We start from the raw sequence: 14,294 nt of genomic DNA on the forward strand, positions 1-14,294 counted from the left end.
GTGAAACACTTCCAGTTAGGCGATAAAGGAGAAATCTGGATGGAGAACAAACTGCCGTTCTTTTCCATGTCCTGCTGCCCTCTTGAGGCCGTGTCTGTGTTTGTTCTCTTGGTCATCTACAGAAATGTGATTGTACAGTCATTCCTCGGCAACCGCTAATGTTCCGTTCTGGCAAAACCTCGCCATTGGCAAATTCGCAATTGGCGAGGCATTAAAGTCTATGGGAAACAGGGGGTGAGGGGAACCACGGCCTCAAAAAGACCTAAAAATAAAGGGGGAGAAATACCCCCCAAAGGCTTAAAAAAAAAATCACAAAAAATCCTGTAATATGACCAAGAATCACCAAGGAGAATGAGCAGATCAAAACTCTCGAAATTTTTTGAACCTCCTGACCCCCACCCCCAAATCACTCAAAGGCATTTTAAATTGGCAAGGGTCACCAAGAGGAATGAGCAGATCAAACCTCTGAACCACCCCCCCCCAAATCACTGATACTCCCCCCACCATCACTAAGAAAACCTCACCAACCATGGATACTTGGGTTGTGGTTCTCAAGACCTGTCACAATTTACTATTTGCATATACACAAAACCACAGTTGGCAAGGGATGGCTATATGTGGAATATGCCAGTACAAGTTCCCGTGCTGATACAAGCTACCCTGTGACTTTTGTAACAGGGGTTTTCTTGGGTTTTCTTTTCCTTCTGCAGGCAAGAAGACCTTACTTGAAGCTGTGACGGGAGTCTGCAGCGGTGTGCGCCCTGGTATTGAACCAGAATTTATACCCAATAGCCTGCCAAATCGAAACAAGCTGTTACATCTCATCATTCTCTGCTGGCACCAGGAGACCAGTTACAGACCCCGGGCTGAAGGTAATATAGACCAAGTGCTCACCTCTGACCAAATAGACAGATGCCATTTTTTTTCCAAAAAAATATTATTATTAGATTTGTATCCTGCTCTCAGCCCTAGGCTCTTTCCCCAATAACAACCCTGACTCCAAGGGGCTCACAATCTTTTTAAAAAAAAAAATTAAAAGAACAAAAAGTTCTCAGAGGATCAGATCTGAAAAGAAATGTATCTTCTAATGATAGTAGTAGCAGTAATAGTAGTAATTGTGTGTGTGTGTGTGTGTGTGTGTAAGGTTTCTATTAATATGAAATAATATCAAATATTAATACATTAATGATAATGCAATACAATACAACAGATATTTCTATACCGCCCTTCCGAAAATGGCTCAGGGCGGTTTACACAGAGAAATAACAAGTAAATAAGATTGATCCCTGTCCCCAAAGAACTCACAATCTAAAAAGAAACACAAGATAGACACCAGCAACAGCCACTGGAGGGATGCTGTGCTAGGGGTGGAGAGGGCCAGTTACTCTCCCCCTGCTAAATAAAGAGAATTGCCACGTTAAAAAGGTGCCTCTTTGCCCAGTTAGCAGGGATTTTCTGTCCCCAGCTTTAATTAAGATGCTTAATTATGCTCAGTGAACAATCAATCCTTCACAACTTTCAAAATCTATAATTACAGATTAATACAACAAATATTTGTTGACTTTCATTCAGCCTTTGATTCTATTTCTAGAAATTTACTGTGGGCAAGATTGGCTAATACATCAGTTGATAAGCGGCTTTTACTGTTACTTTATAAGTTACACGAGAACTCGAGAACTCTTCTATCTGTGTTCATTTGAACTCTACTGGTCACTTATCTAAAGCAATCCCAACTACAAAAGGTGTGAGACAAGGATGTATAGTTGCACCTTTTTTGTTTCATTTTTATGTAAACAATTTAATTAAACGTTTACAGGAATTGGATACTTTTGCCCAAATATTAGCAAACAGAAGGCTGCCTCTATTGGTGTATGCTGGCGATGCAGTGATTCTTTCCCAAACTAGATCAGGCCTTAACGAGAGCTCTGGGGGCTTTGGTAACACATTGTCAGGAGGAACATCTGGTCATCAATTATTCCAAAACGAAAATAGTTTGTTTTAACAATAAAGCTAAGAGCTTTAGATGGACTGTTGGGGGACATCAAGTCGAACAAGTAAAGCAAATCAAATATCTTGGTGTAATATTTCAGTATAACAACAGGCGACGTGCCCATGCTAGAATGGTTTCTGATTTGGCTCAACGAAGCACGGTAGCTATTCTGAGATTTCACCATGCGCAGGGCAGAGGATATATTCCTGCCACCATTAAATTGTTCCTCGCTAAAACTGTTCCGCAACGTTTGTATGGAGTTCAGTTGGGCCTCTTTGACAGTTTTATGCCCCTACAGCGGGTACAGTTGGGCTTTCTAAGAGTGCTTTTTGGTACACCTAGATGCACCCCTAATGTGGTGCTATGACAGGAGGCTGGGTTGTGGAGGACTGAGACCCGGGCATGGTTGCAGATTATTTTCTACTGGCTGAAGCTTCACCTCCGGCCAGTGGGACTTGTGCCTGGGTTTCTTTCGGCTACACCCCGGCCTATTTGGCTGGTAACGATTATGGCTAAACTTTCCAGTATTGGCCTAGATACTGAATTTTTATTAGAAACTGACCTAGTGAATGCCAAAAAATTAGTTCGTCAACATTTAAATGATATGGAGCTCCAGAACGAGTTGGCTTGTCTGCCGACATTTTACAGTCAGTTTAAGGCCAGGGTGGGTTCCCCACCAGCTTCATATTTGTCCGTCATAACTCTCAGAAAGTTCTGCCGGGCTTTTTCAAGAGCACGCTTTAATGCCTTTCCTTCAGCTATATTAATGGGGAGATTTCAACATCTACCCCTGGAGCCTCGCTTGTGCCCTTGTGGTTCGGGTGAACCTGAATCAATCGCTCACATTTTATTACGCTGTAGATTCTACAGTAACATTAGATGCCATTTGATTCTGCGCTTCTTTCTAGGTTTCAACATCAATTGGATGAATTTCTGGTGAAATTTTTACTTGATAATGCACTCTGCATCTCTCATGTTGTAGCAAAATTTTGTTACATTGCAATTAGAATTCGTAGCTCATTGATTGATGTTAAAGTTAATGACTAAGTTAATGTTGAATGCTGGAATAATGTTTATTGTTTGTGTTGTTGTTTTGTTTTGGCCATTGGCCGTAAATAAAGTATCTATCTACTAGTAAATAAAAATTTTAGTAAATATTTACTAGTCATAATGATTAATGATAATGATACCACAAGACCACCTCTTGAATCGACCCCTTTGCTAAGCAGGGTCCACCCTGGTTTGCATTTGAATGGGAGGCCATGTGAGTGAGCCCTGTAAGATATTCCCTTTAGGGGGTGGGGTTGCTCTGGGAAGAGCATGCAGAACCTTGCATGCAGAAGTTTCTAAGTTCCAAGTTCCCTCCCTGGCAGCATCTCCAAGAGAGGGCTGAGAGAGAGACTCCTCTCTGCAACCTTGGAGAAGCCTCTGCCAGTCTGTGTAGACAATACTGAGCTAGATGGACCAGCGGTCTGGCAGCTTCCTATGTTCCTATAATTATAATAATGACATTATTAAAATGATTTATTACATTATTTCATGAAAATATGTATGTACTATTTTTCAACACAAAAGCTTTAAAAGCTGTTTACATAGCAAACTGTATGGGGAAATGGTTCCCTGTTTGAAGGGGCTCAAAATCGAGGGGGAGAAGGAGCGAGTCCTCCCTCTCTTGCCTGCTTCCCACAGTCATTCTGTCCCATGCTGGTCTTCTGATGATGACCCCCCCCCCGCAAAGTGCCGATCCTTGGCTCTTCTCCTCAGTTCCTCCTCCTCCTCCTCCTCGTTCCCCTGCCTTCCCCTCAACTGCCGTCCTCCCAGCATTCCACACCCCTTGTCATCAGTTGCCTAGCATCTGTTGCCTGGACATTCCCTCTGACATCCGCCACACTTATATACAGCTTTTCGACAAAAAACAGCTCACAAAAGTGGTCTACACAGTGGCCAACGTCCTGACCAAGGATGCATGTGCACTGCAGGAAGACGTGTTGGAAATTCTCTGTGGTGAGAGAATCCCTTTCTCAATATAGCAGAGTACACAGAGGCACAACACAGCGGTAGATTAGTTAGGCATGCGTGTGTGCTGAGAGTAAAGTAACTTGGAGCCAATTGCTAGTTTCAAATCAATATAAAAGGCATTTATTAAGGAACTCCATTCTAGATAGGAAAGTGAGGATTTAGGATCCCTAATCTATCTATCTAAGTGGATGCAGATGGATTCTCCATCTTCTCTGCACATATGGTGCAGGGCAAGAGACTTGCCATGTTGCAAGGTAAACAGCCAGGTAGCAAGAGAGAGAAGGAGGAAGGAAGTTGAATCCCCTGAGATTAGCAATCTGCATATCAAAAGGGATAGCATCAGAACAGTGGAGAAGGGATGACAAATATCTTGACCCTCTAGCCCTCTGACTTACTAGTCTATCCTCCACTGTCTGAGGCAAGAGACAGCGCAAAGTCCTTTAACTTTCCAACAAGACGTGCCCCAACCGCAGAAGTGTAATAATCAAGAACAGCTGCCCTGTGATCATGCAGATATAAGTATAAATACAGCGGGTGTGTTTTTCCTTCAACAGAATGCCAAAAAACGCTACAGGACATTCTCGGCACATTTAAGAAGGAAGTGATTTCTGACGCCATATACAGCTTGATCCATGCCAAGGTAAGCTGTTGTACACTTTCTTGTTGAGGTGTCTGCATGATCTTGCCTTTAATTATCTGTTCCAAAGCCACACTAAAGGGAATTGGTTGCAAAATGCAGTGAGTGAAGCTCATGCAAGCAGGACTTTGGTGTGGACAGAACAGGGTGTTTTCTGTGAGGTGTGAATTAGGATTCACAAGTGGGACCCACAACAAAAATGTCACATCAGACCTGAAATCTCATGACTGATAGATTTTCATTACTGTCAGAAACCAGCCATAGATACACTAGATCAAGCACTATACCAAAGAATACAAGACAATATACAATAAAGTAAGATAAGACAATAATCAGGCAACCAGCTCTAAACTGAATACTTTGGTGTTTTAGTTACTGCTAAATGAAATGGCTGTAGCTCAGTGGGGAAATGCTTGGCTAACAAGCAGAAGGTTGCTGGTTTGAATCCCCGCTGGTACTATATCGGGCAGCAGCAATATAGGAAGATGCTGAAAGGCATCATCTCACACTGTGCGGGAGGAGGCAATGGTAAACCCCTCCTGTATTCTAGATCTGTATTCTTTATCTGCATGGATACTTTTTTTAAAAAAAAGAGGTAGAATTAACTTGTGACTGATGTCCTGATTAAAAAAGAGAAATTTCATGTGTCATATTGGTGAGGAGAAAAAGGTTAGTGTGAGCTAAAATGGATGAACTTTGCCGCATTCTGACAATAAAATAAGTAATAAAATCATGGAACAGCCCCTCTGTTGGAGATCATGAGAGTTATTCGAGGTGGCAGAGAAGTCTAGAGTTGCAGCGTTGGAGCCATATCTCGACTGACAGGGGCATCTTGGCCAGTGCCCATGCCCAGCTCTCTTTGTAAGAGTGATCTTGTAAGGCACTTTGACCTCTGCTCTGGACTTAGCAAATCAGCCTGCCTCGGAGAACAGTTCTACCTGGGTATAGGTGAAAGAACAGGGCAATGTGTAGCGGCTAACCACTGCTTTAGCCATGGGTCCAATTCACGATTCCCAAGAGTGGCAGGCTGGAGTACTCCTGAGACAGAAAACTGTAGTTCAGAAAGTGGTTCCAACATAAACTTTGCCTGGCTGACAAAGCAGTCTAGGTTTTCGTAACTTGGAAGGCCTGCAGTCTTCTCAGCGGTAGGCCCAGGGTCACGGAGTTTGCGATGACAGCTGGGTAAATCTCTGCAACCACCCACTCTTTTGAGAAGCCTTCTGCTTCCCACTCAATAATCATGACTGGAGATTCTGTAGAGAGTCGTATTTGGCTAGTCTCTGCTCTGCCTAATTTCCTACCACCTTCTAGTGGGGCACAAGGAGGAACTTGACTTTTTGTGCTGTATTTTACTTTTCCAGGATTGTGCAATCGATGGGGCCAAAGGGCCAGCAGCTCATGTGCTTGAAATGGACACACATAATTTGGAGGTGAGGAGCAGATTCTGTTTGTTCACGATACTCTCCCAAAGCCCTGAGGGCTCCCCTTGGAGAAGGGCCCAACCACACATGGCTTTAAGCATGCATTCTGCAGTTGTCTGCTTGTTTTTCTTTGTTAAATGGCATGCATGCTTTAGAGGTGATCAGGATTGGACCTCGACAGAGGGGAGTGAGGTCTCTAACCTTGCCACAGACCCAGTATGAATCAGGAAGGCACCCACAGCTTCTAGTCTACCAGGGAGAAAAGCTCCTTTGGTGCCGATGGTGGGAGTTTGCCTTCTTCTGGACCAAAGAAGAGCTGTACAGAGAGGTTATCCAGATTGGGATAATGGGGGGAAACATTCAAGCCTCCTGCCTCTCAGCCATAATCCCTTCTCTCACAAGGGCATGTGCAGTTTGACACAGTGATATGGGAGGATTCATATTCCTTGTATGCGCTGGGGTTTCTGCTGTCTTTTCCCTCCTGAAAATTGCTGAGTCCGGGTATTGGTCCATCTAGCTCAGTATTATCTATACAGGCTGGCAGCGGCTTCTCCAAGGTTGCAAGCAGGAATCTCTCTCAGCCCTATCTTGGAGATGCTGCCAGGGAGGGAACTTGAAACCTTCTGCCTGCAGAGCAGATGGTCTAGGGCAGGCCTGCTCAGCTTAGGCCCCCCAGTTGTTTTTGGACTACAACTCCCATAATCCCACAGTGGCCAATAGCCAGGCATTAAGGGAGTTGTAGGCCAACATCTGCAGAAGGGCCGAAGTTGAGCAGCCCTGCTCTAAGGAATGTACTAAAATGAATGACAGGAAATGCCCACCAAAAAGCCCTGTTTCATTCCAAATGGCCAAGGAATGATTATTCCATGCATTCCTATGGCCCTTTGGAAGGAGGAACATAGGAAGCTGCTGTCTACTGAGTCAGACCATTGGTCCATCTCACTCAGTATTGTCTACACAGACTGGCAGCGGCTTCTCCAGGTTTGCAGGCAGGAGTCTCGCTTGGCCCTATCTTGGAGATTCTGTCTGGGCGCTTTCCAGGCTAGCTGCTCAACAGCAGCAAAATGCCTCCATTCAGGCAAGTCTCACTGAAAACGTAAACAGCAGTGGGAGCAGTCTCGCAGCAACTAACAACCTGAAAAAACAGCAATTTCCTTATGTCGGATACACAATATCCCAGCTCTATATTGCAGCGAATAAATTTGAGACAAGGCATTGGCAATATGAACCGCACCCTGCTCACCGTAGGGACTGCGGTGTCACAACGCAGGAAGTGTGAAGGCACACATCCGAGATTCGACATGACCCCATTGCAGGGTCTACTCCGGAAAGTGCCCAGGAAGGGAAACTGGAACCCAGGCATGCAGATGCTCTTCCCAGAGTGGCTCCATTCCCTAACGGGAAGGAGCCAATGCCAATTGGGAGAGCTCTTTAAAAACATGTCTTAAAAAGAGAGGAGGGGGGAGTAAAAAGAGAAGTGACTCCAAGGTGACCTTCAGACTCTAAACCTGTTTGCTCAGACCTGTTTTGCATCCTGCTGACATGCTGGGAACCTACTGAGGGGGGGAAAGCTGTGGGACGAGCCAGACAGACCTCAGCTGCACCTTGATTTTGGCTGCATACCTAGAAACCTATGGGAGGACAGCTGGTCTTGTGGTAGCGGCAAGCATGAATTGTCCCCTTTGCTAGGCAGGAAAGAATGAAATGCATGAATGAGAATGATATCAGTCAGATTATCACATTAATAGTAGCAAGATCTCTTGCTGATGCCATTCAGATTAGGAGCTGGTTTAACAAATTTCAAGCTGCTAATCTATTTTAATTTTCTGAGCTTTCTTTTTGGTGCTATTCTGAATTGGTTTTGTATTCAGATGAATATTGTTATCCTTTTCATTAGCACTGCTCCCCTTCTGATTTTGTAATAGTCTTATTTTATGGTTAATGAGCTGAAACAAAGATACTGCTACTAATATTCCTTGTGACATTACAATTAACATCATGATGTTTGTACCTTCATTGCAAGCATTATTATTTTATCGGGGATTTTTTGTGCTTTTTAAATTTGTACACTAGACTGGATATTGCTGCAGAAAAACCGTACAAACATTATTGTGCTGCTATTATTTGAAATAATGTTTTCATTTTTCTTTGTTGCAGGTCATCTGTCCTCAGAACAATAACAGACTTGACAAGATAATTTCTTTCAAAGCACAGAGTTTGTCAAGTATTCACCTTGCGGGAAAGGCAGGAAAAGTTGCTCATCAGACAACATTGGCCAGCCACACTCCTCACAACACAGCATTAGAAAGAGGTAGCCCTTTTTAAATAAATCCTTTAAACTGATGGTTGCAGACATTAATGTGTTGGGGCTTGTGATTATTAAGCACCAAAATGCGCTACCCGCTCCAGAGTAGAGTGCAGCAGAGTTTAGTTGTTGCCGTTATTTAAAGAACACGCATGGAGATTGTTGTACAATCTCAGCTAAATACATTTATTGATGAAGGTCATTTGTGATAGGAAAGACCGATCCTGTCTATCACCTGCATAATGAATAGGTAGGGAAGAGAGAGAGAGAGATGTTTCCATCTGCTCTCTACGAGGAAAGGAAGAGGACTGACTCTCTACACAGGAAGTACCTGAGGAGTCAAGGCAGGGGTCATAGAGGAGAGGCAAAGCAGGGACAGGTAAGGAAACCCTCACTAGTGACCTCTACTCCCAATGGCCCTAGTGGTCATTAGGATAGTCAGTGCAAAAAGGTCCATGCACTGGAACTCCATCTCCAACAGAATGAAGCACAGGAACATAGGAAGCTGCCTCCGACTGAATCAGACCCTTGCTCCCTCTAGCTCAGTAGCATCTACTCTGATTGGCAGCAGCTCTCCAGGATTTCAGACAAGGGATTTTCCCAGCCCCCACCCCCCGCCCCCCCGCGCCTCCACAATGCCAGATTGCAACCCTGGGACCTTTTGTATGCAGAGCAAATGCTCTGCCACTGAAATATGGCCCCAGGTTCTCTTTGCTTCTCTTCTGGTCTCCTCTGAGATGCTGCCAATCAGTGTAGACAACCCTGAGCTAGATAGGCCAAGGGTCTGACTCAGTATAAGGCAGCTTCTTGTCTTCCTCCTTCCAAATGGCCATGGAATGGTCTTTGGCCCTTCCCGGGCCTGTTCCCTGGCACGGTGGTCATTTTGGAGGCCGCTGCACCTGCACAGTGAGACCCTGCGTGGCCGGGTCAGGTTCAAACTCAAATCAAACCGGGCCAGGTAGTCTGGTGCACACCCCTAGTGGCCATCACCCGGTCTCAGCAAAACATAGTTCCTATGAAAAGCGATTCATTCAAATCCGGTTCAAAATGAGCCAGCGTGGTGTAGTGGTTAGAGTGCTGGACGAGGACCGGGGAGACCCGAGTTCAAATCCCCATTCAGCCATGAGACTAGCTGGGTGACTCTGAGCCAGTCACTTCTCTCTCCGCCTAACCTACTTCACAGGGTTGTTGTGAAAGAGAAACCCAAGTATGTAGTACAACGCTCTGGGCTCCTTGGAGGAAGAGCGGGATATAAATGTAATAATAATAATAATAATAATATAAAATCCTTACCTATAAAAAGAGCGGCATTCAAAATACAAATACAAATGGGGAACGGACAACAGGGTTCACTTCTTTGGCATCCTGGCCCTGTGGCTAGACCTGCAGTTCGATATTTATTTATTTATTTATTTATTTTTACATTTCTATACCGCCTTATGTTAAAAGAAAACCCCAAAGCAGTTTACAAAAATTAAAACATACAATAAAAGCAGTAAAAACATCAAGCAATAAAAACACTAATATATTTAGGAACGTAGGATTCTGCCTTATACTGAGTCAGACACTTGGTCCATCTAGCTCAGAATTGTCTATACCAGGGTTTCTTAACCTTGGGCCCCCAGATGTTGTTGGACTACAACTCCCATCATCCTCAGCCACAAAGGCCATGTCTGGGGATGTTGGGGGGTTGTAGTCCAACAACATCTGGGGGCCCAAAGTTAAGAAACCCTAGTCTGCCTGGGCTAGCAGCAGCTTCTCCAAGGTTGCAGGCAGGAGTCTCTCTCAGCCCTTACTAAAACTACATGAGATCAGAGGTCAGGAAGGCAGCCAGAAAACCTGCTGCTTGAGTATTTATCTTCTGTAGCTATAAACAAAAGGATGAGTGTAATCGGCAACATCCTTCCTCTGGCTGAGCAAACACTGCCCAATCCACTTGTGTTGGCTCCATGAAGCTGAGAAAGGAGAAAGGTCTGTCAGCTGTGGTCAGGCCAGCCAAATAGGAACATAGGAAGCTGCCATATACGGAGTCAGACCCCTGGTCCATCTTGCTCAGTATTGTCTACTCAGACTGGCAGCAGCTTCTCAAAGGTTGCAGGCAGGAGTCTCTCTCTGGAGATGCATGCCAGGGAGGGAACTTGGAGCCTTCTGTATGCTCCAAGGTGCTCTTCCCAGAGCAGCCCTGTCCCCTAAGGGGAAGGTCTTCCAGTGCTCACACATGTAGTCTCCCATTCATATGCAACCAGGGTGGACCCTGCTTAGCAAAGGGGACAATTCATGCTTGCTGCTACCACAAGACCAGCTCTCTTCCCATAGGTATCTTGGTAGGTGACCCAAATCAAGGTGCAGCTGAAGTCTGTCTGGCTTGTCCCACAGTTGTTGTTTTTCTAGTAGGTTCCCAGCATGTCAGCAGGATGGAAAACAGGTCTGAGCAAACAAGTTCAAAGTTTGAAGGTCACCTTGGAGTCACTTCTCGTTTTACTTTTCCCCTCCTCTGTTTTTAAGACATGTTTTTTAAGAGTTCTCCTCAGTCTCCTTCACAGTTTTTAGAAAGCAAGTGAAATCTTGGCTTTTTACCCAGGCGGTTATATATGAGCATTGCTTTTGTTGCTGCTGCTCTGTATTTTATGGTGTGTGTGCAGGTGTGTGTGAACTTTTAATTAGATGTGTATTGTTATATTCCAATTTGATGTTTTTATTGTGTAACTGTTTTATAGTCTTCTATTGTTTTAAATGTTTTGTAAACCACCTTGAGGTTGTTTTAATGGAAAGCGGTAGAATTTGTGATTGTGATTCTTTAGCAAAGCCCCACGAGGAAGCTGCCCAGTCCAGTTATGCAGAGTCTTATTGGTGCAGTTAGTCAAGAACAAGCATGGAGATTGTAGTGCAGTATAAAGCCAATAAGATTTATTAGGTTAAGTACGTCTGAGATAGGAAAGACCGATCCTAGCGATGAGCTACAACATAGTGAATAGGAGCGGGGAGAGAGAGAGACTCTCCCATCTGTTCTCCAAGGAAGTAGAACTGACTCGCTACAGGAAATACCTGAGGAGTCAAGGCAGGGGTCATAGAGGACAGGTAAGGGGACCCTCACTAACCACCTCTACTCCCAATGCCCCTCGTGGTCATTAGGATAGTCGGTGCGAAAGGTCCGACTATCTGGAACTCCATCTCCAACAGTTTTATTGTCTTATATTGTTTTAAATGTTTTGTAAACTGCCTTGAGATTGTTTTAATGAAATGCAGTAGAAAACTTAAAACGATCGATCAATAGGTAGATTAGATTAGATTAAAATAAATTAAATGTGCAGAAGGTGCTTGCAGAACCATTAGGGTTGCCAACATTTCATTGCCAGAATGCGGGACACAAGTTCCAGAATGAGGGACACACGTTTGGGAGGGCTGGCTGTGGGGGTGGGCTGGGAGGTGTATGCAGTGGTAACCAAGAGCCTAAGTATTATTGACGTATATGTCATGGAATTATATGCTATTGAATAAATGAGGGACAAATGCTGTCCCTATAGGGACCAACATTTCATCCCTGAAATGAGGGACATCCTGCGTAATGAGGGACAGTTGTCAACCCTAAGAACCATGCAAAGGGGCTCACCTTTGTATTATTAAGAAATATAAAATCAATCAGTAACACGTACTACCCTTTATGCTTGTGGAATGACCCAGGCTCAGTTCTAGGTAAGACTGGGAAAGACCCCAGTCTGTAAGATAGAAGCAGGGGTGTCACTATAATTGAGCAGATGGGTTCAAAGACCCCGGGGGCCCCCAGCTCCTGAAGGCCCCCCCCACAGCTCCACCACTCTATTTTCTTCATCATCTCCCTCACTCCAAGAGGCTGAGAGGGGTGAACACGGGCCCCCTCTCCCCTAGCTATGCCCCTGGATAGGAGAGCCACTGCCGGTAAGTGTAGACCAGGAGTGGGCAAAGTTGACCCTCCATTGGTTGTTGAGCAATTCATTGTGGCTGGGGATGATGGGAGTTGTAGTTCAACAACAGCCGGAAGGGCAAGTTTGCCCATTCCTGGTGTAGGCTAGATGGGCCAAAGGTCTAAGGCAGCTTCATATATGTTCCTGTGCCCTGTTTAAAATAAAAGTTTTTTTCCACCAAATAGGTAGGAACAGGATGAAATTGGGAAGTTACTAATTCCCCAGTAATGCTACTAGTATGCATTCCGCTCTCCATTTCGGGGTGAGGGATGGTGTGCTAAGGACCCCGCCCCCTTGCTCTAAGGCAGTATGAATAAAGAGTACACATTGGGATTTGAACTCAGCTCTCCCTACTTTAAATTCATCACTCATCACCACACTGGTTCTCGAATGTTTGACCCCCACAAAACAAGTCTTTTCTGAAATTGTGATAATTCCGTGCATTCCATAAAAAAGATACTTACCTGGTTTCTTGCAAGTATTCTGAAACCAGTGTAGTGGGTGGTGGGTAGAGTGTTGTTATGTATTTAAAAGATTTATATCCTGAACCTTCATTTAAAAAGTCCCACTTAAGCAGCCACCAGCAACACAACACAACATGTCTAGCTAAGAGCTTGCCTAAACAAAACAGCCTTCGCCAGCACTTTGAATCAGGCCAACCAAGGCTCCTTTAGAGCATTCCAAGGGAAGGGAGCCTCTGCAGAGAAGGCCCTGCCCTGCATGTCCCCAAAGGGACCTCAGTTGGAAGAGACACTCACAAGAGGTCCTCTCTGGCAGAACTTATAGTGTGGGCAGATTCATGTGGGAGGAAGTAATCCATGTGGGAGGAAGTGATTCATGTGTGAGAAAGTGGGAAAAAGTGATCCATCTTTCATGTGGGAGAAAGTGATTCATGTGGGAGAAAATGACACCCTGGCCCTAAACAATTCCAGCCCTCCTTGCAGACTTGATAGTGCATGAAAAGTGAGGAGGAGAGAGGGTGGCGAGCAACCTCCCCTTCTCTGGCCTTGCTGAATTAGCACTCTCCTTGAAGGAGCTGTTTTAGACTGGGTTGATCTGGGTTGAAATCCTCACTTAGCCCTGAAGCTCTCTGATTGGCCTATCACACATTCTCAGCCTAATTGTTGTGAGAATAAAATAGGAGAGGGACCATATATGGCTTCTTGGAGGAGGAGTAAGATAAAACTAAAATTTAAATTAAAAACAATTTTTGTCACCATCTAGGCAGCAGATTCAGTGCAGCATCTCTTGCTTCTCCTCCCAAGAAAATGGAATCTTTTCATTAATAAAGCCTGGCTTACGACTCTTTCCCCAACTCATGTTTTGCTGTCATTTCTTTTCTTGTCTGCAGATCATCCAGTCTCTAGCAGTAATGGATCAAGCCCTCTGAATTCCTTCCCCACTTTTCTTTTGCCTGATCCCAGCACAGGTGGAGAAGGCATCATCCCATATCCCAGAGGATCGGAAGATTGGCAAAAGGGGCCCCCACAGTTAGTACGTGGACCGGATCACACCTTAACAGGTAAGATGTCAAAACCAAAGGTTGTTTCTGGGGAAGAGGATCTCCCATTCTGAACCAACCTGTTGAGAAAACAATGTGCAAGATGTGACCATTAGTCCACCTGGCTCAGGACTACCTACTCTGACTTTCAGCGGTTCTCCATGGTCTCAGGCAAAAGCCTTTCCCAGTTCTCAAAAAACCCAGTTGGGGGTGGAATGAAAAACTACCCCTTTATTGTAGGATAGTACATGGAGTATGAAGCCACAAGGGATAGGGTCCTAGACCCATAGCCAGCCTAAAAGTATAGGGCCTCCTCCACCCCCCAAAAAGTTAGGGGGACGCGTATCTGGCTCCCTTCAGTCCTAAATGCAAGCAACATTCAGTTATTTTATTCAGGTTTTTAAAAAATATTTGTTTTGAAAAATAGGGGCAGAGAAAAATTTAGGAGGAGTGGGTCCACTCTAGCCCTCCACCCACCTA

At 44.7% G+C, this 14,294-nt stretch overlaps 1 protein-coding gene across 1 annotated transcript in view; it reads left to right on the plus strand.

The window, feature by feature from the left end:
- LOC128334139 (receptor-interacting serine/threonine-protein kinase 2-like) overlaps positions 1-14,294 on the plus strand; it is a 32,701-nt gene that overhangs the window by 13,302 nt on the left and 5,105 nt on the right. Inside the window, exons 7-11 of the mRNA XM_053270454.1 lie at positions 711-872; positions 4,564-4,649; positions 6,008-6,076; positions 8,225-8,378; positions 13,665-13,835. Coding sequence (XP_053126429.1) covers positions 711-872; positions 4,564-4,649; positions 6,008-6,076; positions 8,225-8,378; positions 13,665-13,835 — 642 coding nt within the window. The remainder of the gene's footprint in view (positions 1-710; positions 873-4,563; positions 4,650-6,007; positions 6,077-8,224; positions 8,379-13,664; positions 13,836-14,294) is intronic.

Source organism: Hemicordylus capensis, chromosome 9 (assembly GCF_027244095.1).
Source record: "Hemicordylus capensis ecotype Gifberg chromosome 9, rHemCap1.1.pri, whole genome shotgun sequence".
Classification (NCBI taxonomy): domain Eukaryota; kingdom Metazoa; phylum Chordata; class Lepidosauria; order Squamata; family Cordylidae; genus Hemicordylus; species Hemicordylus capensis.